The 22,449-nt window shown below is 42.9% G+C and overlaps 2 protein-coding genes across 10 annotated transcripts in view; one reads left to right on the forward strand and one right to left on the reverse strand.

The window, feature by feature from the left end:
* ralgapa2 (Ral GTPase activating protein catalytic subunit alpha 2) overlaps positions 1 to 22,449 on the reverse strand; it is a 178,078-nt gene that overhangs the window by 17,680 nt on the left and 137,949 nt on the right. For 6 of the 9 annotated variants that reach the window (XM_061843204.1, XM_061843199.1, XM_061843200.1 and 3 more), the window contains one exon: positions 19,654 to 19,775. In XM_061843204.1, coding sequence (XP_061699188.1) covers positions 19,654 to 19,775 — 122 coding nt within the window. Of the gene's footprint in view, positions 1 to 11,531; positions 13,624 to 16,825; positions 16,868 to 19,653; positions 19,776 to 22,449 lie in introns of those variants that run through there. The other 3 variants (XM_061843207.1, XM_061843201.1, XM_061843205.1) reach the window with 2 other exon arrangements.
* Positions 7,118 to 9,589, forward strand: insm1b (insulinoma-associated 1b). Its single transcript, XM_061843985.1, has one exon. It carries the CDS (start codon positions 7,257 to 7,259, stop codon positions 8,670 to 8,672), a length of 1,416 nt encoding a protein of 471 aa, XP_061699969.1. The 5' UTR covers positions 7,118 to 7,256; the 3' UTR covers positions 8,673 to 9,589.

Genomic DNA, 22,449 nt, shown 5'->3' on the forward strand with positions numbered 1-22,449 from the left:
GTGCCCCTGGGACTGCAGCTACTGATATGCAGGAAGATTTTTTTTTTTTTGCTAACAATAGCATCTCCGGAAGAGAAGCAAATGTGACATTTAGATGCATTAACTGTCCCTTTAAAGCTTTTTGCTCATACTGTGTCTGTCCATGCTCAAATCATCTTCAGCAACACTTAGCTTTATTTGGTAGGGATGTGAGCACAACCCCTCGCCACACATGCTGTGTGTCTGGCGACCGGCGTCATGTTAATCATTGGCTTCATACTCCATCCACTGAGCTCACATGATCAATGTCCGATATCCAATATTTAAGTTTCAAGTCAATTTTCCTGTCACTTACCTAATATAGTCCACGTTGGAACTTGGTTTGCCTTTGTATTGTTCGGGGGGAACTGAAAATGAATACATGTAATAGTTTATGAGCAGTCGGCAACTCACCTCACCTAAAATGGATCCCGACCCAGCAGTTGTGAATCACCGATCCACAGTAATTACAAGTTGTGTCAGAAAGTTACCAGGACTGGCGTCAAAAAAATATGTGTCAGACCTAAACCACCATCTGCAAGTTCTTACCGTCAATGACTGCCACCAGTCCGTTACAAAAGAGATTCTCTGCATGTGCAAGAAGAGGATAGTTTGGATTTGAAACAGTTGTCCGGAACCTTTCTGACATACTTGCATGTCATGCAGGACACATTGGAAAATGAGCATTCTTAGCATTTAGTTTATGGAACTTGACAAAAACAGAGTGGATAATATTAGAAACGTCTCCAATCTACCATTGTATGAGCAGAAACATAATCAAATATATGAGATAGCTCAGAAATATTTTCACTCTGAACAACTAAGAACACAATGCTGACAGAGGATGTTCAAAAGTGATGTCTGCCCTAGCTCTGTAATGACTTGATGTTCTTCTTCTTTTCCTTTCGGCTTGTCCCGTTTGGAGTCACTACAGCACATCATCTTTTTCCATCTCCTGCATCTTCCTCTCTAACACCCACTGCCCTCATGTCTTCCCTCACAACATCCATCAACCTTCTTTTTGGTCTTCCTCTCGCTTCTTTGCCTGGCAGCTCCATCCTCAGCACCCTTCTACCAATGTACTCACGCTCTTGCCTCTGGACATGTCCAAATAATCGAACTCTACTCTCTCAAACTTTGTCTCCAAAACATCCAACTTTGGCTGTCCCTCTGAACATCATGGTGCAAGGGGATTCCAGTCTAACCTCATCTGTCAGCCTATCCATTACCACAGCAAACAGGAAGGGGATCAGAGCTGATCCCTGATGCAGTCCAACCTCCACCTTAAATTCTTCTGTCACACCTCCGGCACACCTCATCCCTCATCATTGTTCTGCTGCCATAATACATGTCCTGTACTATTTTAACATACTTCTCTGCCACACCAGACTTACGCATGCAGTACCACAGTTCCTCTCTTGGTACTCTGTCGTAGGCTTTCTCTAGATCCACAAAGACACAATGGAGCTCCCTCTGACCTTCTCTGTACTGTTCCACTAACATCCTCAAGGCAAATAATGCATCTGTGGTACTCTTTCTAGGCATGAAACCATACTTTGGCTCACAGATCCTTACTTCTGTCCCGAGTCTAGAATCCACTACTCTTTCCCATTACTTCATTGTGTAGCTCATCAACATTATTCCTCTATAGTTCCCACAACTCTGCACATCGTCTTTGTTCTTAAAAATGGGAACTAGCACATTTTTCCTCCAGTCTTCAGGCATCTCCTCACCTGCTGGTATTCTGTTGAATAAATTGGTCAAAAACTCCACAGCCACCTCTCCAAAATGCTTCCATACCTCCACCTGTATGTTATCAGGACCAACTGCCTTTCCGTTTTTCATTCTGTTCACTGTCTTTCTAACTTCCCCCTTACTAATCATTGCCACTTCCTGGTCATTCACGCTTGCCTCTTCGACTCTACCTTCTCTTCAATTCTCTTCATTCATTAACTTCTCTAAGTACTCTTTCCATCTACTTAGCACACTACTGGTACCAGTCAACATATTTCCATCGCTATCCTTAATCACCCTTACCTGCTGCACATCCTTCCCATCTCTATCCCTCTGTCTGGCCAACCTGGAGAGATCTTTTTGTTCTTCTTTCGTATCCAACCTTAGGTACATGTCGTCATATGCTTCTTGTTTAGCCTTGGCCACCTCTACCTTTGCCCTATGTCGCATCTCAATGTACTCCTTTCGCCTCTCATCAGTCCTCTCAATGTCCCACTTCCTCTTCGCTAATCTTGTTCCTTGTATGACTTGCTGTAGTTTGGGTTTCCACCACCGAGTCTCCTTCTCCCCTTTCCTACCAGAAGGCACCAAGTACTCTCTTGCCTGCCTCTTTGAGTACCTTGGCAGAGGTTATTCCAATCTTCCGGGAGCTCTTCCTGTCCACCTCGAGCCTGTCTCACCTCTTTCCGAAAGGCCAAACAATATTCTTCCTTTCTCAACTTCCACCACCTGATTCTCTGCTCTTCCTTTGTCTTCTTAATTTGCCTACCCACCACCAGAGTCATCCTACACACCACCATCCTATGCTGTCGAGCTACACTCTCCCCTACTACTACTTTACAGTCAGTAATCTCCTTCAGATTTTATCGTCTGCCCAAAATATAATCCACCTGCGTGCTTCTACCTCCGCTCTTGTACTTCACTCTATGGTCCTTCTTCTGGAATTAAGAGTTCACCACTGCCAATTCCATCCTTTTTGCAAAGTCCACCACTGTCTGACCCTCAAAGTTCCTTTCCTGGATGCCGTACTTACCCATCACTTCTTCATCGCACCTGTTTCCTTCACCGACATGTCCATTACAATCTGCACCAATCACAACTCTCTGTGTGTCTGGGATGCTCAGAACTGCTTCATCTACTTCCTTCCAGAATTTGGCTTTCAGCTCTAGATCACACCATTCCTGAGGGGCATGGCCACTAATCACATTATACACAATACCCTCCATTTCAAATTTCAGCCTCATCACTCGATCTGATACTCTTTTCACCTCCAAGACATTCTTAGCTTGAGTTCTTCCTTTAAAATAACCCCTAATCGATTTCTCTTCCCATCTACTCCATGGTAAAATAATTTAAACCCTGCTCCTAAACTTCTAGCCTTACTACCTTTCCACCTGCTGTCTTGGATGCACAATATGTCAACCTTTCTCTGAATCATAATGTCAACAACTCCTGAGCTTTTTCAGTCATAGTCCAAACATTCAAAGTTCCCACACTCTGTTGTGGGCTCTGTGCTCTCCTCTCCTTTTTCTGCCGAAAAATCTGCTTTCCAATTTTTCCTCCTCTTCGACCGACTCACAGTAGCTGAATTTCCACTGACACCCTGCAGGCTAACAGTGCCAGGGGGCAGACGTTGCTAACGTGAGCCACGACCGGTCCGGTGTGGGATTCTTTCGATGAATTCATATGCCCTTCCTGATGCAACCGTTTACATTTATCCAGGCTTGGGACGACACCACATATTACATTCTGTTGTGCCCCCACAGGGCTGCATTGTGTAATGACTTGATCCCTAGGAGGTGGGGGTGTGGGTACAGACAAAAGGAAAGAAATTTTAGTATAATCTTCCAATAAGGGGGGGAAAAAAAACCTGCCTCTTGACTTTAAACAACACAATTGGAAATAGAGACAGAATGAAAACAGAGGCTAACTTTTATCGCCTTACTTTGTTCTCGACAGAAAGCCACTAAAGCAATCATGTGCATGACTTTGTGTCACTTTTGTTCTCTTGTTGACACCTGCTCATGCTCTCAGCCCGAGGACAGAGGCTGAGAGTGAGGCTGTGCCGTGTCCGCAGCCTGCCTTATTAAATCTGGAATGGAAAGGAGCAGCGAGAACAAGACCTCAGCTAATCCATTACAGTAATTGATTGACAATGCACTGAAGACGGCCATGTAGGGAGCAGCTTTTAGAAGGCCGTCCTATTGGACTTTCAATTTGGCTTGCCGATCATTCATTTGGAGGCATCTGCGGTGGGAGTAAGGCGTTTTATTTCACATCAAGGTGAAATTCTAAAAAAAAAAAAAAAAATGCTACCCTGGACACAGTTATTAATGTTTGACAAACCGTGGGAAATTAGATTTAAGCGGCCACAACATTAGGACCACTTGCTCAATCGAATCAAAAGCTGCATCAAACTTGGCTGTTATACGATTACTGTATTACCTTAACGACATGTTCAATATCGTGTTGGTGTATTTGCAGTGGTGCAAGATTTCAATAGATCAGACTGAGCAGTGGTAATATTTTTACCCTCTTTTGAATGTACAGTCATCTGCAGCGGTTGTTGCTCTGTTTTTATTATTAGTATTTTTTGGTCTGTTTGTTCAATAGTTTGGTGTTATAATTTGTTCTTGCCCTTTCTTTCAATACATTGTAACTGTTCATACTGTTCATATTGTTTCAAAAGCGTGTCTACGGACCTTAAAAATATTTAAGTGCCCGTAAATGCAGTACCATAAAACATGGCTACTGTATTTCTAGATTGTGGCTTTCACTTATTGAGGGTGTGGTTTGGAATAAAACCTGGGATGAAGTGTAAATTACTGTAAGATCTTTTAAAAAGTTACGACAGGATACTCATTATAATTCCTCAACAGCAACATATGCACACACACACACACACACACACACACACACACACACACACGCACACACATTACTATCTTCAGGTGTTTAGAAATGTACTCCAGTAAAGGAACATTTGCTGGAAAAATCATTGTAAATTCTGGATTTTCTACATAAAGTACATTTCAGTCTGTAGTTATTTTTCTTTCTTACTATTACTCATGGAAGGAGATGTAATCAATATTTTTGTGTTTACTGGAGGCTTTGTAAATGTTTACTATGAATACAGAGTGTTAATACTTTTGCCACCCCTCGGACAAATAAGGATTGCTTCTCCCCATAAAAGACTGCCTTTTTTTGTCTTCCCAAACTGTGGGTATGCAAAATATTTAAAAAAAATCTGATCAACTACACCAAAAGAGAAGTGAAATGCATTTTGTCTCTTCAGCTTTAGCCTTTTGTAACAATGTTCAAGTAGGCTTTATTTCAAGGGCACCTGATAAAATTTACAGGCCGGATTTACTGAAGACTTTACAAATATTTACCCAGCACATGATTAAAATGTCGCTTTAACATAAGGCGCGTATCTACCATCGCAGTAATTAAAGTGAACGCAGCAAGACGCAAAAAAAAAAAAAAAAAAAAAAAAAAAAGTGGGGGTTGACAACAGGCTCGAGGAGGCCTCCTGCCTGCAGCTGTATGCTAATAAGGCGCCAATGCTTCCCGGCAGGCAGCACGCGCCAACAAGCAAACAGCGCGCATGCGCACTTTAGCCGAGGCCTCAGCTGCGGCCCACGCGCGTCCCACAAAATCAGCATGTCAGAAAGAGGAACTCGTTAAAATACCATCAAAGTCCCAACAAAGCCGGCAACGCAAACATGACCAAATATGACAAGAGCCACTTGATAAAAATGATGCCAAATGGCATTGAAAGTGGGAACGTGATTAAATTTGGGAAAAAACAACAACAACAGCAACAAATAAATTAGTCATAAAAAAAAGCAACCCTGTTTTGGAAATGGGATAATAGATTTAATGGCATCAAAAACAAAACCAACAAATAAACAATCAATTTGGAGAGTAATTTAGCAACTAAAACCAGTGTTGTGTGCCTGCAGGCAGGTGATACACACACACGCGCACACACTCACGCACGCACGGGCCCATTGAGAAAGGAACGAAGGCGCACAGGCCCGAGGCTCATGCTCCGATTGTGTAATTATTTGACTTGGTCATACTGCAGCTTTATGCAAATGAGAGGAACAATGTACGACGATGGAGATTAATTCCTCCCTGGTCTGCTGACTGAAAGGGGAAACGAATGGTCTGTCGGCCAAGTAGCTCAAAGCAGCCTCCTACATTTAGCCTTACCGCAGCAAAAAAAAAAAAAAAAAAAGAAATTTACATTATAATTACAAAAAAAGTTCATGAAAAGATCGTTTTCAAAAATTCCTTTTCATGTCAACATTGAACTTCACCTTATTTCTAGTCATATTGTCAACATTATTTCCATGAAGAATATTCAATAATATTGGATAAGATTACATAAGGAGTGTGTTGCACAGAGTAAAGGAGCCACTTTTGTGGATAATAAATGTATTGGTGGACTGGACGATTTAAATCCTAATTTGGACTACTCCGCCCCCCACCTTTTCCCCTTTGTTGTACTTGTATGTGGAGCCTTGATGATTCGAAGCAGCACGCATCACACTGTGGACCAAATTGCCGAGTGCACAACGTGCCTTCCTAAATGCAGAGAGAAAAGAAAGAAAGAAATACAAGCATAAAAAGGCAAAGCTATTTTAAAGATGGGCAGACGTGACTATTGTGCGCGAAGACCAGAGGGTCTTCCATTACTTATGTATGCAGCGAGATGTCTGATTTATAGGTGGGGTGAAACTACCGAGAAAGACACGTGCTCTAAAAAAAAAGAAAAAGAAAGAAAGACCCCCCCCCCCCCCACCGCCGTCCTCCTTTTTGTTGACTGACAAAATAAAGACCCATAAAAGTAGGTTGCTGATAAGTGCGCGTAAAAGTTGCGGGATGTAAATAACAACCAAGAATGTGCAAAGTGTGTTTTTGGATGCTCTCAGCCTTGTAATTCTATGGAGATTTGCTGCTGCAACTGAACCCCCCCCCCCCTCCACGAAAAGAGAGCCACAAAAGCCACGGCGCGTGTGCATGTATGGGGAGCCATCAGAGCGTCAAAGAGGAGGGCCCCGGCGTGTGCCTCCGTCTGGGAGGGGCCGCAGGGCGCGCACATTAATGCGATAAACCGCCAGTGCATCTGCTAAGCTATCTGCACACCCTCCAACGAAATCCACCAAAAACAGGGCTCGGGGCCCTCCCATCCCCTCCAACCCCCCCGCCCTCCACTCCACTGGGATCACAGAGACGTCTGATTGGCCGGGGATGTTGCAACCGGGGGAGGGGGAGCTAGAGGGGGAGGATGGGGGGGTGGGAGAACAATAGCATAATTCCGCCATAAAAACAGTTGAGCTATGCCTTCCACGCGAAAACATTTCAGCAACAGAAGGGGCCCAACAGCGTGGAGATAAAGTACTACGATCGTCAGGTGTTGTCGTACTTGCAACCATCCTGGATACTCGACACTCCACCCGCATCCTCCAAGTGCCTTCCCGCCGCTCCCAGCCAATATGCCCAAAGGATTCCTGGTCAAAAGAAACAAGAAGTGTGCACACGTTTCCTACAGGACTCGGCCGGACGACGATGACCTCCACGAGCCCGCCCGCCTCACCCGAGCTGCCTTCCCGAGCCTGCACGTCCCGCCGACCTGCGCGGCGTCCAGCCCGGACCGCCCTGCGGCATCCCCGGATGTCGCGCCGGCCGACGCGTCGGTGCCAAGAACGGAGAAGCCGGCGCAGTTCGGCAACCCCGAGACGGTGTGCCAAGCCCTGTACAGCCCGACCCGGCCCATCAGCAAGGAACAAGACAGGGCGTATTTCGAACGCAACTTCAGTCTAGGCTCGCCCATTTCTGCTGAGTCATTCCCGACATCCGCTTCCCTCTCCGGCCTGGACCACCTCCTATACGCCCCGGTCGACTTGAAAATCGGCACCAGCAACAGCAGCCGGAGCGGCACGAGCAGCATCAGCATCAGCACCAGCAGCGGCGGCGCAGCGGCAGCACCGAGCAACCGGCACGCCGGCACCAAGAGACATGCACCCGACGGCGCCGAGCGCAAAGCCAAAGCCGCTCCCAAAAAACCCAAAGCCATCCGAAAGCTCAACTTTGAAGACGAGATGACCACCTCCCCCGTGCTAGGGCTGAAAATCAAAGAGGGTCCGCTGGAGGCGAAGCCCGGTGCACACGCGTCGGGATCAGGAGCCAACAAGCCTCTGGGGGAGTTCGTGTGTCAGCTGTGCAAGGAAGCCTACGCGGACCCCTTCGCCCTGGCCCAGCACAAATGCTCGCGCATCGTCCGGGTCGAGTACCGGTGCCCAGAGTGCGACAAGATGTTCAGCTGCCCCGCCAACCTCGCCTCGCACCGCCGCTGGCACAAGCCCAGAAGCGGCGGCGCCTCTGCGGGACCGCCGCCCTCCAAACCGGCACCCGCGGGTGTCAAATCCGCCTCCGAAGAAGCCAAAGACGCCAGCGACAGAGACACGCCGAGTCCGAGTCTGTCCGAGTCCGGTTCCGACGAGGGCTCGTACGACTGCCACTTGTGCGGGAAGAGGTTCAAGCGCCAAGCATACCTAAGAAAACACATGGCGGGGCACCAGGGACTGCAGAAGAAAGTTCTGGAGGAGGAGCAGGTGCCGCTGCCGCTGCAGAGCACCTCCTCTTCCCCAGAGGACGTCTCCAACCAAAGTCCCCTCAATCTGAGCTCCGCCGAGCGCCTGCTGTGCCCCGTGTGCGGGGAGAGCTTCACCAGCAGGGCAGCCCACGAACGCCACGTGCGCCTCATGCACTCGTCCCAAACCTTCCCGTGCAAGTACTGCCCCGCCACCTTGTACAGCTCGCCGGGACTGACCAGGCACATCAACAAGTGCCACCCGTCGGAGAACCGCCAGGTGATCCTGCTCCAAATGCCCGTGCGACCCGCCTGCTGAACGCAGAACTCGTGCCTTGCAACGGGGAGGAACAAGAGAACCAACAACAAAAGCCACGTTTGGGGGCTTCAAAAAAGAAACAAACAAAAAAAAAAAAGTTTGTCATTCTTAAGTGGCGTCTTTCCCCCCCTCGTGCCAATCAGTGATTGTTGCCTGCTTCTCTTTCTATTTAACTGGAAATACAATATAGGCCTATTTTGACACTTTTTTTTTTTTAAATCAAATTAGTTTACGGAGAAGCTTAGTTTTGACTGTTAAAGGGTATTTTTTCTAGAACAGCACATATACTCAATGATAGCTTCTAGACCTAAGAATTGCTCAGAAATCCGTCAAAGGCCCACTCTAGCTTTGTTGATGAAAGACAAAATGATTGATACGGTTTGTCTTAATATTGTGTGACTGAAGGATTTTCTGCTCAGTAGAACCACAAATGCCTTTAGTGTAGTCCGAACTCGTCGCCATCTCATCCAAATCCCGCGCTGTACAACTAACTGCCTTAAAGAGTCAACATATTGTTTTCGTTTTGAATGCTGGCACATATTTGAATGCTATTATTATTATTATTACAATTGAAAATTGTTGCAATATTTTTCGGGCTCATCCTATGTTTATTTATTTATTTATTCGAATGTTTTATGTAACTTATTGATGTGTTTGTTGTGATTTCCCCTCTCTGTGAATCGTTCCGGCAGTTTACACGTCGTTTAGCCAAATTATTATGGTTATTTTTTTCTTGTCTAATTTATGAGTTGCGACAAGTGTCGTGGGTCGGGTTCTAATCATCGATATCCTCGACTCTTGTCAAAAGAAGGTGAAGAAAAACAAAAACGCGAAGCTCTTAACTTAGATGCAATCTTTTTTAAGGACGTTATTTTCCTAAATGTTGGCTTTTATAGCGCTTTGATTGTATGTGTATATTGTTGTTGTCTATCGAAATAAAAAAATATTTTCAAAATGACAATGTGGTCTCAAGGTGGTTTCACTCAAACTAACAAATATTAAATACAGTCCCTGAACAAAAGATAAACATTCCCATTGAATGTATTGCATAAATCAAACGTAACTTTTGTGGAAGAAAATTGGGAAAATAACTATGGGTACAGTAGGTAAGAACGACTAGTTATTGTTTCTTGTACAAGTAACCCATATTTAGTATTTCATTCAAATTAAACGTGAAAACATACAGTCTTTATTATGAGGTAAAAGTTGTTCGATAAAACAATAAAAAAAAAAAGACTACTTGTTGCAGTAAGCCAGTGGAAAGAATCCTTAAGGGTCTGAGGCAAGATTTTTAAAATTATTTTTTTATCATTCCTCACTTTTAAAGCAGTAAAACACCTGCCTGCTCTAGAGACGTCATGGCCTTCACTTTTTAGTTGCTTTACACAGAGTGATGAGGTCTAGTCACCCGCAAAAGCTGTAACAGAGCAACACTTTAAAGATAATTATGAATACAAGTGTTACATAAGCGCCATGTTTTGATTAATACCTACCCATTGTCTCTGGAAGTGATCTTTTGCCCTAAACCTGCCTTAGCTAGAAGAATGCAGTGAGAAAGTGCACCAGTGTGAAAATAGGCCTCAACTAGTGATGTAACACCTGGTTACATGCATTCAAGGGAGGCTGAGCCTGCATCACGAAAAGTAAAAATAAGGACATGCTTACATACAATTATTTGAAAATGTATTTTTCTGTTTTTATACTGATTCATGATTAGAAACCTAAGAATGATTTCATAGTTTAAATTACTGAATTTCAACGTTTTGTCCTAATAGGCGAGAGTCAAAGTGAAGCAGTGAGCAGACGAGTTCACCTCAGATTGGGCAATAACTCACTCAAAGCACAAAATCATTGTTCAATTACCGCTCTACAACAGAGGAGACATTTCCAAGTGTCCGTTTCTGTCATTCTTCACTCTCTAAAATAATCCTTTCAGATGCACTCAGGATGGACCCAAATTTCCACCATCAGGTGAATGAGTTCACGATTTGTGTCATCACGTAAAATGGCAGCTAGAGCAAGAGGTAAGGCAGAGAGTTCTCAGCCTCATCAAGGTGGACCTACCATTAGGCAAACGGGGAAATGCCTGGGGCTCCAAGATTGCCAGGACATGAAAAAAAAAACACACACCAAGTTTTACTATTAATAAAAAACACATATAGATGTCACAATATATCCAACCATTTAAAAAAAAAAAATCAAAATGGTAAATTATTAATAAATAAAGGAAGACCAACACTGCAGACTGATCTGGTTCAAACATCAGGTAAAAATATGTATGTATACTAGTTTATGAGATTTTGTGAGGCTCCAAATTTAATGGCAAACACAAAACTGTCTCAGGCTCATAAAATTGGTAACGCTGACTCTGTCAGTGCCTCAGCAGCCACGAACCTCACCGAGCGTCACTCTTTGGAACATATGAAATCATGATGATAGAGAGTGGTTCAGAGGATGTGGGACGTGCAGCGCTAATTCTCATATCAAGGAGTGAAAATGAGGTATCATTAGGCTTCTCTCTCACACTCAAGTTTTAGGTGTCAAAATACGGTCAAGTGCTTTTCTGCCATCTTCATGTGGAAAAAGGCGAGGCAGGGCACCCGAAGGTGTTTGGCGCTATTGCACCTGCACCTCCCAGTGAGGCGCCATTATGCAGGCCTCCTCTTAATGAAGTTGAGCAGCAGGGGAGACAGATGGGAGGAGGGTCAGGTTACCCCTGCTGCTACAAGTCAGGCCTGGCCCGGGTCAGAAAGCCATGGCAACGCACACACACACGCACGCACGCACGGAACCGGTAAAGTATCCAATCAGAGGTATCACCTGCATGTCAGGATGGAATAAAGGACAAACAAAATGACATACAATTTCAAATTGCATTTAATGAAATTTTCCACTTTTCACATCGCTAATAAAAGATAACTGATTTAAAAACAGCCCGATAACGTTGATGAGAGATTAAATCTTCAAGCTTTTTTTCCCCTCGTTAAATGCCCTCTGGATCTTAGACAAAGAATATATTACAGGTGTGTATGTATTTATATTAGGAAGATGCTCTAGCCCTCAAATTTGACACCGTGTACAAACAAGAAATGTTAAAATGAGGAGGGGAAACCCCCCCCATCACATTTATTTTCTTCTCTAACATTTTGTCTTGGTCCACCCGCAATGACTCAGCCATTAACAAGAACTGCACAGGCATCATCATCACGACAACGCTACAATCTTTCCATGTTTATTTCCAGTGGCTTTTAGAGGGAAGTAGAAAGCATTGACTGCAGGAATTCATACATTCTTCCCCTTCAAAATCCAAAAAGAACAAAAACCTCTCTGGCTTCATCTTTTAATCCATCAGCTAACGAGCAGAGCAGCTGATGAGAAGTGCGAGGAGGACGGGTGGAAAAGTAAGGCATATTAAAGTACCAGATGGGGATAAGCTTGTAGCCTGGTAGGAGTCCTCAGAGATCAGCAAAGTGTGTAACTGTATGTGTGTGTGTGAAAAAAACAACAAAAAACACCTGGTTGCCACGGCAACCCGAGCAGCTTGGAGAGGCGGGAGCGTTGGCCAGGCTGTTGCTTGGAGGCCTCTGAGGGTTCACCTCAGGCATGCCATGCCAAACTCCAGCTTGTGAATCCCGAGGAGGAGGAGGAGCCACTTGATTCCATTCACAGGTAAAGACAAGAGGGAGAAGCCCAGCACCTATAATTAGGAGGAGCCTGCATTTCAAATGCATCTGCTAGTGTTTTTGCTGCGGGTCGCAGGGGAGAGGTAAAACCACGCCAAAGAGGACAAAGTTGAAGAGCGGCCATGTTTCGCTTCAAACGGCAAAGGGACAGCAACAGAGAGGACAGACGATACACAGGCACAGTAAGGAGATGTCTCGCAGACACACATATCAGTGCACGCAGAGAAGCTTTGCCCCGAGGCTCCGGCGGGAATTGTCAAAGATAAGGAAACGGAAAACATGACAGCAAAAATAATCCATCAAATAGGAATCGCTATTTACAATCTAAGAAAACATACAAGTGGAAATGAAATTGAAAGTAATGTACATCTCAGGACATGAAATGCTAGTTGAGCCAAGGGGGGAAAAAAAGCCCACCAAAAAAAAAAAAAATCAATGGCTTGAATGGTGGAATGTCGATGTCACAGGACAGGGAAACTAATCGAGGAGGAAAGAGACAGCAGGAACTTATTCAATTACCGGACGCGGACCCATGTTAACAACATCACAATGCAATTACAAACGTAGTCTTTTCTCATTCCAGTAGAGTTGCATAAATCAAACCATGACACAATCTATCTGAATCCATTTAAAAGAGGAACATTAGAGTGATTAAAAAAAAAAAAAAAAATCCAACAACTTTCAGTTCCACTCAAGTTAGAAAGATGTCACCGAAAGTCCACTCTAGCTTTAAAAACAAGCTGCTGCTGCTGCTTGTGTTGCATTAAAATTGGCTTCCAAACAGCAGCCGAGTTTGCCTAAAACTTGGCTTGGGGGCCCCACAACACACGCGTGGCACCTTCATCATACACGCAAAAGGGAAGTTGACAAAAAGGCAGGTTTAGGTTTTTAAATGGAAGCCAACATCTGATACTGAAACCTCAAGACGTACAAAAAAGGAGCTACAGGAAATAACGTCTGCCATTACCTAGAAAGATTGCTTTCCTCAAATGCATTAGAGGACACAAGAGAAAAGGGAAAAAAAATGACACCGCTCACAGTCAAAGTGGCGGAAAGAGCTTAGGGGCTAATGACAAGAATGAGAGGCCACGTTTCAGCTTAGTTGGACGATTTGCTTATTGCGCTAGCCGATCGGCGGAGTCTTCCGGAGACTCGGCTCCTCGGGGCCCAGGGCATTGTGGGGGAGGCCTGGTCAACAGTGTCTGTCGATGTAGCTGCAGCAGAGGAGTGGGCGGAGACTTCAGTGTTTGCGCTGCTCAAGAGGGAACCTGCAAGTGACACGTTCGCAAGGCAAAGAGACGGTTAAAAAAAAAAAAGAAAAGAAAAAGAAAACTTGCATGATAGGAGATGGAGTGGGTCAAACATGGCACCAGTGGAGTGATTCATCAGCGTGTATCTGAAGGTTTTTTCATGCATGCGGCCGCACCCTCAAACCAAATTGCCTCATTTGAAAAATTGGTTCCGAGCTTCAGTCATTAGGATGAAGACACGAGGAAGCCAACAGTGGAGCCTCCAAAGTAGAAAACAATCCATTGGGAAGCTGCTTTGGAATTGAAAACGTTTTCTTCAAAGGAAAAACAGAAACAAAACAAGGAAGAGTCAGAGAAGCTCCCCCAATAAAATAAATGAAATTTGTTCCCCCAGAGCGGAGAGAACAGGCGTTTCTAGGATTTGCTCCTTCGGGCTTGAATGACTAAAGAGTTTTTTTTTTTTTTTTTTTTTTTTTTTTTTTTAGTCGACTGCAGTGTGATGGAAGTCGATTTGAAATCTATTAATAAATGATGTCGTCGATATTTTTTTCAGCGCAGTACAGCGGTTCTCAACCTCTTTTCCTGTAAAGACATATTTTAATGGACCGGCGTAGAAACAAATGAAAACAAAAGATTAAAAATACAATTTATGATGAATGTAATTGCTGGAATAACTGGGAGCCCACTGCATTTTTTCCTCTCCAACAAGCCCGTCCTCCCATCTTTTCCGAGGATAAACGATTGTTGTAGTAGTCTCATATTTGGTCAAATATTTCCACACATTTGCTGTGCAAGTTTTACGATACAAGATGATGATGATAGTCCATGATAATCTGGTGACGGCAGCAGATGGACCAATCCAAAGAATTCCGTAAATTGGGTGGTTAGATGAAGAGATGCCCAAAAAAAATTGTGATTAGCAATTTGTCGATTTCAAACAATCGATGCGGGTTAGTATAGTCGAATTATTGACGAATTAGTTAAACCCTAATAGCTGTTCAGTTTGTCTGAAATTTTATAATTAGTGTTGGGCTCTCCATAGAGTTGCATATTCCATGTTAGCATTACGCTAGGAGACTTTTGTTTGATGCAAATAAATCATTTGGTTGAACATGTTGGCGTTTAAACACATTGAATTAGTGTTTGTTTAATGTGTGAACTTCAACTGTAACTGACAAACACCTTGTAAAGCACAATGCTGCACATTTGGAAAAATATGTGAGCTTTTATTTCCTCAAGGTGATCTTCCAAGATAGTCTCATGTTTTTTGACAGATAGCTAGTGAGAAGACGTCCTCAACAATTTAAAATACATGTTTTATTATGTTTGAATGTACTTAAAGCATGCGGGAGGGTTAAAACTAAAAAGTACATCTTATCTGGTCTTTCTATAATGTCAATTTTCATACATAATCAGTGGAACATTTCCAGCAGGTTCATTGTAACATTAACATTTTTAACAGTCTTAAGAGTATAAAAACAAAGTGAACTTAAACGACGGAGTGGTCATGCATATATGTCACACAAGCACCTCTATTATTTTTCAAAACATATTTACACGTTAAATGTTGAAAAAAAAAAGCCCAAGAACGAGTTAAACACGTCGGATTACTCTTTCATGCTGTTTGAACGGACTGAAGTGCCTTTGAATGAATCGTTTTTGTCAACTTGGGCTTTGGAAGCTCCACTGTCAGCCATTTTTTAAACTTCATGCTGTTTCACATGCTGAGGAAAGCACGGCCTGTTAGAAGGAGAAACTGGCTTTCTAGATTGCCAAGAAAAAAATAGGGAAGAAGCCATTGTTGATTGCAAAAATATATATCTATATATTCAGCGCTTTGAAGGAAACAACTGTGAACTCTTTGGTGAATGTCCTTTTTGCCAAATAGTTTTGTCCCAAAAGCTGCACATTAAGAATTATGGAAAAGGCAGGCAGGTGGGCATGACATGCTGCCGAGGGGCAATCAAATGTTGTGCGCGCTGGCCTGACTTCCTTGGTCAACCCACAGCCCCCTGCCTGCCTTTGCCCCACGACGCGGGTTTAAACAACTCCTTGGCTTTGTTGGGAAAGCATCTGGTTGCCTATTTTCTTTCCGCATCCTTTTATTTGCTGCCATTTTTTTTGTGGAGCATCTCGAGTTGCAGCGGCTAAAAGGAATGGCAGATGGCTGGAGTAACAGACACTCAGCAGCATAGTGGAGACCCAGCAGCATCCAGGGGACAAGGCTTTGGGTGTGTGTGTGTGTGTGTGTGTGTGTGTGTGTATGGAGGAGAGGGGCTATGGGTGGGGGTCCAGAAATACTCAAATCTGCATATGAATATGAAAAGAATTGGATGGGTTTAGCAAAATATGGGGGCTGGCCTTACGGGCAGTTCATATCCTGCATTCTTCTATACTAATTCCTACAGTAAACATTCATTACATTCTAAAATTGAATCTACCACAAAGACAAACGACAGACAGGAAGAAATCGCAAATGTCTGCGATTGCGGTGCAGTTCGCTATCCATTTAGCGGCCCATTAAAACATGCTGCTCCAACCAGCAGCATCTTTCAAAATGTGATGTTTATTTACTGTGGTTCCTTGGGTGACGTTAGGCAAGAGTGAATTTTCACGTCAAAAAAGTTCCACTGTTATTGTCCCTTAGACCCAGCATTTTCATATTTAGCTCTGCTGATGGGTTGTTGCAGGTGGAGACAACAAGGGGACGTCACAGAGGAGATGCAAAAAAAAAAAAAAAAAAAAAGTGTCACAGGTGTCCCACTGGTCCCCTCTACGGCAGTTCAAACAAGGCTTCACATGACAAAGACGTCTTCCAGTGCGGCAGGTGTTGGTCTCAGAATACGCCTCAGGCAAACAGGCACACTCCAACAGGAGCAAATTCAGGGGGAGGGGAGGTGCATTTAAAAGGAAATGGAATAGTTTGCAGAGAAAAGCGATAAAAGGCGCTCTGCATGCAGAAGCAAGAGCCAGAAGTGTTGTCGCATTGTTCATGCTGCTACTTAGTCAGGTGCTAATTGTCGCCAGCGCTCTCAATTACAAGGCCGCCCTCCGCAGGAGGACGCCCGGCGAACAAACAGCTTGCTTTTCGGTGTCCCCTTCCCTTTGTCAGTGTGATCAGTAAATAAAGATTAGTTAGCAGTGGACGGAAAAAAGACGGGGGTGGGTTGGATTGAGTTACAGCCAAGGGAAGGTTGTCACGCTGACCCGGGTTCCTTACCTTCGTCATATACAGTATTTGGACCTTTACGATAAATTTAATCTAAAAAGGAGGAAAGAAAGAGTAGAGCATCACATGAGACAGCAGTGGACAGACAAACAACAAAACAGCCCAGCACAGTGAACACAACACACCGCTGCTTAAAAGATGGTGGGACATCCAGGCTAACTCAGGCGCTGTAAGGTATTAGCCTCACTCATAGTTAGAGTAATTTTTTTTCTTTTTTTCTTTCCGATGACTGATATTTTGAAAACCATTACATCTGATGTCCACCTGATAAATCAGTGCAATTCACAAAACTATGAACACCGGACAGTTCACAAGGAAACAACACGCGCAGATCCAGTGCCCACTTGGCTGGCCCTGTCTCAACACCCCGACCTCCAGTTTGAAAACCACTGTTTTGTAACAATACTTCTTTGTTATGTATTGCTCTTGTGTGTTCTTAATATACTATGTTTAGGTCTGCCACTATATTTCATTTGGTAGACTGATATATTTTCCCCAAAACCTTTGTGATAAACAATGTTTATTTATGTCACTGAAATTATATGAGAGCATAATAAACAACATATGATCTTAACTGATAATCTCTAATTTACTAAATAAAAGTAGGGCTGCATTTCATAATAAGAGAACTAAATGAAATTAGAAAGTTATACATCTTGAAATAAAGGGTTTAACATCAGAAAAAGAATTTTTTTTTAAATTTCTGCATTTCTCTTTCCCAAGACAGGACTCGTATTTCTAGTGGCTCATGAATCACTGAAGCATTTTAGTAACACATGCACACTTGTGTAGGTAAGCTATGCAGCTTCACCATTTCTTTATGAGTCCCTGCTCATTTCTGTGCGTCATAGATGCGGGACGCACATCAAACAAGATCCCCGAGTGCACAATGGATGGAACGTTGATGGACTAACTCATGCAAGATGCTACGTAAAAGTTGGACGGTGAGGAAAAGAAGGACTGCGGCAATTACCGACCCATCAAGATGGCACAAAAAGGAAGAGAGAAGTTGGGGCATGTAAGGCAATGTCAGATCCCCCAAAGTAAAACAGAATCATTGAATGGGCGCTGAGCTCATAGCATGCAGCATATGCACTTTCAGTGGAATCCTGCTCGCGGCTAAGACTAAATCATGCATCCCCCAGGTATCTATTAATGGTAGGGAGGCTTGGGGGTGAACTAAATGAACATACGGATGTCGGAAGGCGATGACTGGGCATCATGCCGAATGTGGAGGAGGCAAAGCAAGAGTCTTACAGTCCATTTTGGCCCAAGGGTATTCCATGTCCCAAACCATTCCTGGCCAACGCCTGCACGCTGTCATGAAGCATGGATGACATGTTAGTGGCAGCGATGGGAAGCAGAACAGCACCAAGGGCGGGCATGGAGACTGACGGACTGACAGGCAGGCATGTAGGAGGACCGACGGACAGACGCAGACATGCACACATGCAAGCATGTATGCACAAGTGGACTACAACAGAAGAGAATATTGGGACAGGCTGATAAATATGACAAAGTTAGTAAAACTAATATGAATTCATTTTGGATTGAAGTTCTTACAATCAAAGATAAACAAAGTCAGAAACAGCATGGTCATTTTTAGCAGAGAGTTCGAGGTAGAACACTATCATTAGCATTATTTGAATTTTGCATTTTCTGTAAAACGAACTGGCTAAAGACAACATTAGGCAGCCGAGCTTGGATTAGTGTCCTGAACTTCACCGTTTTTGAAGCAAAACTGCGTGGTCACTAGTGACAGTATAATGTATAGAAACTGTATATACGCGGAGGAGGATAGGGGCCCCGGCCCCAATGCAAAGAGCGAAAATATGAATAATTGACAGCCATTATAATGGAATTGAAAAAACAAACTTTTTCCAACCACAAAAAAATCCCAAAGAGGGGATTATAATGCCAATAAGCATTTTCCCCAAAGAAAATGGGTCTTCATTCACAACCCCTGAATTTAATTGAAGATTACATAGAATATAAATACCAAATTAAAAATCATTCCAAGATGAATCTGTAGGTCTATATATATATATCAAGTAAAATTATACCAGTTAAAAAGGTCACTTCCAGATTGAAAAACACAAGACAGTCGTCTATGGCATGCTATTGTGTACTACTCTGCCTCCAGAATGCGCATCGAGACCCAGTGGAGAAGAAAAGTGCAATCCTGTATTGATTTTGCTACAGCTGTGGATCGATCAGCGCTACTACAAGTAGGGAGAACAAGATAAGGCACGCTTCGGATTCTATTCATCATGAAGTGATAAGAGTCCTGTGCTGACATCTGTGAGCTGCTGTTTGCCGGATGGCTCTCTTAAGTGTTGGTGAATGATCTCATGGAGACGCACGCACACACGCACACGCACGCACGCACGCACACGCGCACACGCACGCACACACACACACACACACACACGCACACACACACACACACACCACACACACACACACACACACACACACACACACACACACACACACACACACACACACACACACACACACACAGTAAGAGCCATTTAACAGGGCTGCTCATATTCATTGGAAAGATATTGCACAAAGTGGCGTGAGGAGCGCGTCTTTGAAGTCATTGGAGAGCCAGGCCTGTTGTTTGATATTCAATAGGAAAGGTGGAAGAAGAGCAAAGATGGAGAAGATGAGTGCAGGCAGGTGCGTTCCTCCTGCTGCGATCGATTTGGACGAGAGGTAAAAAATAATAATAAGGGAGGAAAATGGATGGGAAAACGAGGGCACAAAATGAGGAGACAGAATGTAAGGAAGGACATTGCGGGGTTCTTTCTCACCTGTTCCACTTGTTGGATATCCAGGCGAGGGAGAAAACACCCGCGAGGCGAAGTCTTCAAATGTCATGACCTCTCTGTGATTCTGGACAATGGCTTCCAGGTAGAGTGCCCTCTCTTCATAGCTGGTTAACTCTCATTAAGGAATACACAATATGTAAAATAAAAAAAGAGCACAACAGTGAAGTCACACTTGTATTTGCTTTTGAATCAAAGTTAAATCCAAAAACACGTTTTTAAAATTTGATGAAATTCAACTGAAAACTACAGGACTTGATATAGTGGGCAGTGTTTCCTCGCTACAACGCCGTTCACTTTATGCGGCCATGGATTTATTTTTGTGTGTGTAACTGTTTTTTATTTTATTATTACTGTTTTTTTTACAATGTAGCAGGCTTCTTTTTTTATTACAGCGCATACATGTGCTTTGTGTTCTTTATCCTGATTCGCTAAGGGAAACCTCAAATCGTGTTGTGCGTTGCAATTGGCTAAGGGACTGTACACCATACTAAATACCGAAGCGTAGCTGGGGGAGCGGCCGACAGGCCCCGCGGCGTTCGCGGGTGCCAGCACATTGCATTAAGACTTTTGCATTGTGGCACGACGACGGTACATACTTAGGGCGGGCAAATGCGGCAAAAAAAAAAAAAAAATCCAGTCATGAGAAAAAAAAAAAATACCTTCCCCAAAGTGAAAGCACTCACGAAACCCATCATGGTCTCTCAGCCAAGGAGAGATAGTGAAGGGCAGGCAACCTTTGTCTGATTGTGTGCATATGTGTGCACGAGGTTGCGCGCTTCTGAAATAGGGGCATTCATGTGCATGAGGCGAAGTTTTCCCACAGTAACAGAAAATTAAATGGCATTAATGGAATGAGTTCCAAATCACCACAACGATAACGTAGGAACATTTTGGATTGAAGCCTAATGAACACAGCCATCTTGCTCACACAAATAAGATGATAATTCAAATTTGTGTGAAGTCGGAGCGAAGACACCACAACTTAAAACCTCAACGTGACGAAACCCATTTCAAACACAATCATCCCAGCCAATTCCTTCAGTTGGGAACAAAAAACATGGTGGGACATTTCCAGTTTCATGTCAGCTTGCAATTGTGGAACCCTTTGCCCAACAATGTAAATACAAATGTGACAGCGTACAGTATATGATGGACGTGTCCTCACATTACATAAAGTAAAATGTTACATATTATTGTAGTAGATGTAGCCAATATACTTGTTGAAAAAGGCTGGAGACCTTTGAAAAGTAGTGAACATTTTGAATCAAAACAAGTTGCTTTGATCTACTTATTGTACTTTGCCCGCCATAAGTACTGGGTGGGTTGGGAGCAGCCCTGCAACGTTTCGGTGCACCGTGCACAGAGCGCCGCAGCTTCAGTTCTCAAACATAATTGAAGGTGGCATGTCTGTTTATAAGAATATTCTCACCCTGAAGAAAAAGCAGCACCAACGACGACTCATATCGCCAAACGCCCAGAGGAACTGTAAAATAAGCCCGAGTCGCTATCAATAATTTCTTTAATTTCTTACGTCCAGCCTCATTGATGTATACCTTTTTTTTTTTTTTTTTTTAAATCTGCAAAGGTCTGAATTTTAAAAGTGTTTAAACAAGAGTAATATGAGAGAATGTTAATGCCTGTCTGAGAAAAGTTAAATAAATTGTATGGTTAGGGATTTATATAAGAAATGGGAAAAACACTCTAAATGAAAAAAAAACATTAAATGAAAGAAAAACAAACAAAAAATACTGTAATGAAAAAGGAAACTTGTAAAAATAAAACATGCACTGCAAATGATAAAATGAACAAAAAAAACAAAAAAAATACATTTCACTTTTTTTTTTTTTTTTAAATGTAAGCCCCACGTTAAACGAGGCAACACTGCATTATATTTGGCAACGTACTGCATGCTATGAAAATAATGTCTGCCCAACCCCAAACACATGAAGCAGTGCTGAACCAGACACAAAAAAAACCCTTTACTTTCCAAATACCACCAAAATTACCAACAACAATATACAGTCATGGAGTAGGCCCAAGTTTTAGTCCTAAAATGTATGTTATTGTACCACTACGTACAGTTTCAACATTAACATGGTGCCTGAATATAAGAAAAAAAGATTAAATTCTGAATTCATTTAAATTGATTACACATAAATACAAATTATCCTAAAATATTTTAAAACAGGGTTTTTAAAGAGTAAATGAAGATATTTTTTGTACTGTACTTTAAGTAAACACCACTGTACTATACTGAGAAAAGTTAAAAAAATGTAATGTACTAGATAAAAAAAAAGGCTGAATGCCTAACTATTAACTTCATTCAAAGAGCTGCATGGCTGTGGCAAAATGAATTGGACAAAATTGTACAAGATTAATTCATGCTTGAGGATTTCAGTTACTCAACTTTTTTTTCTGTATAAAATTCCACAATGATGCAGTGTTGCAATAAAAATGCACAGTAGTAGTTATATTAAAAATGTGTTTTCAAAGATTAATCCTGAACAATGCATTTTATTTATTGTTCTATAAGAGTGGGTTGCAATTTATGGACAATAGTAAAATGCGAGTTTCAGTGTGATAACAGATGAGAATCACAACTCTTAAAAAAAAAAAAAAAAAAAAAAAAGAAAAAAGAAAAATCTTCCCTTCCTCTCCCTTATAGAACTCCTGCAGCAGGCAGTATGACTACCGCCAGCACTCCCTGATAAGCTACTCACTACTTCTGTGTCATCAGGTGGAAAATTGAAGCAATTTGAAATTCAGAGTGACAAGCAG

Source organism: Syngnathoides biaculeatus, chromosome 15 (assembly GCF_019802595.1).
Source record: "Syngnathoides biaculeatus isolate LvHL_M chromosome 15, ASM1980259v1, whole genome shotgun sequence".
Lineage (NCBI taxonomy): Eukaryota > Metazoa > Chordata > Actinopteri > Syngnathiformes > Syngnathidae > Syngnathoides > Syngnathoides biaculeatus.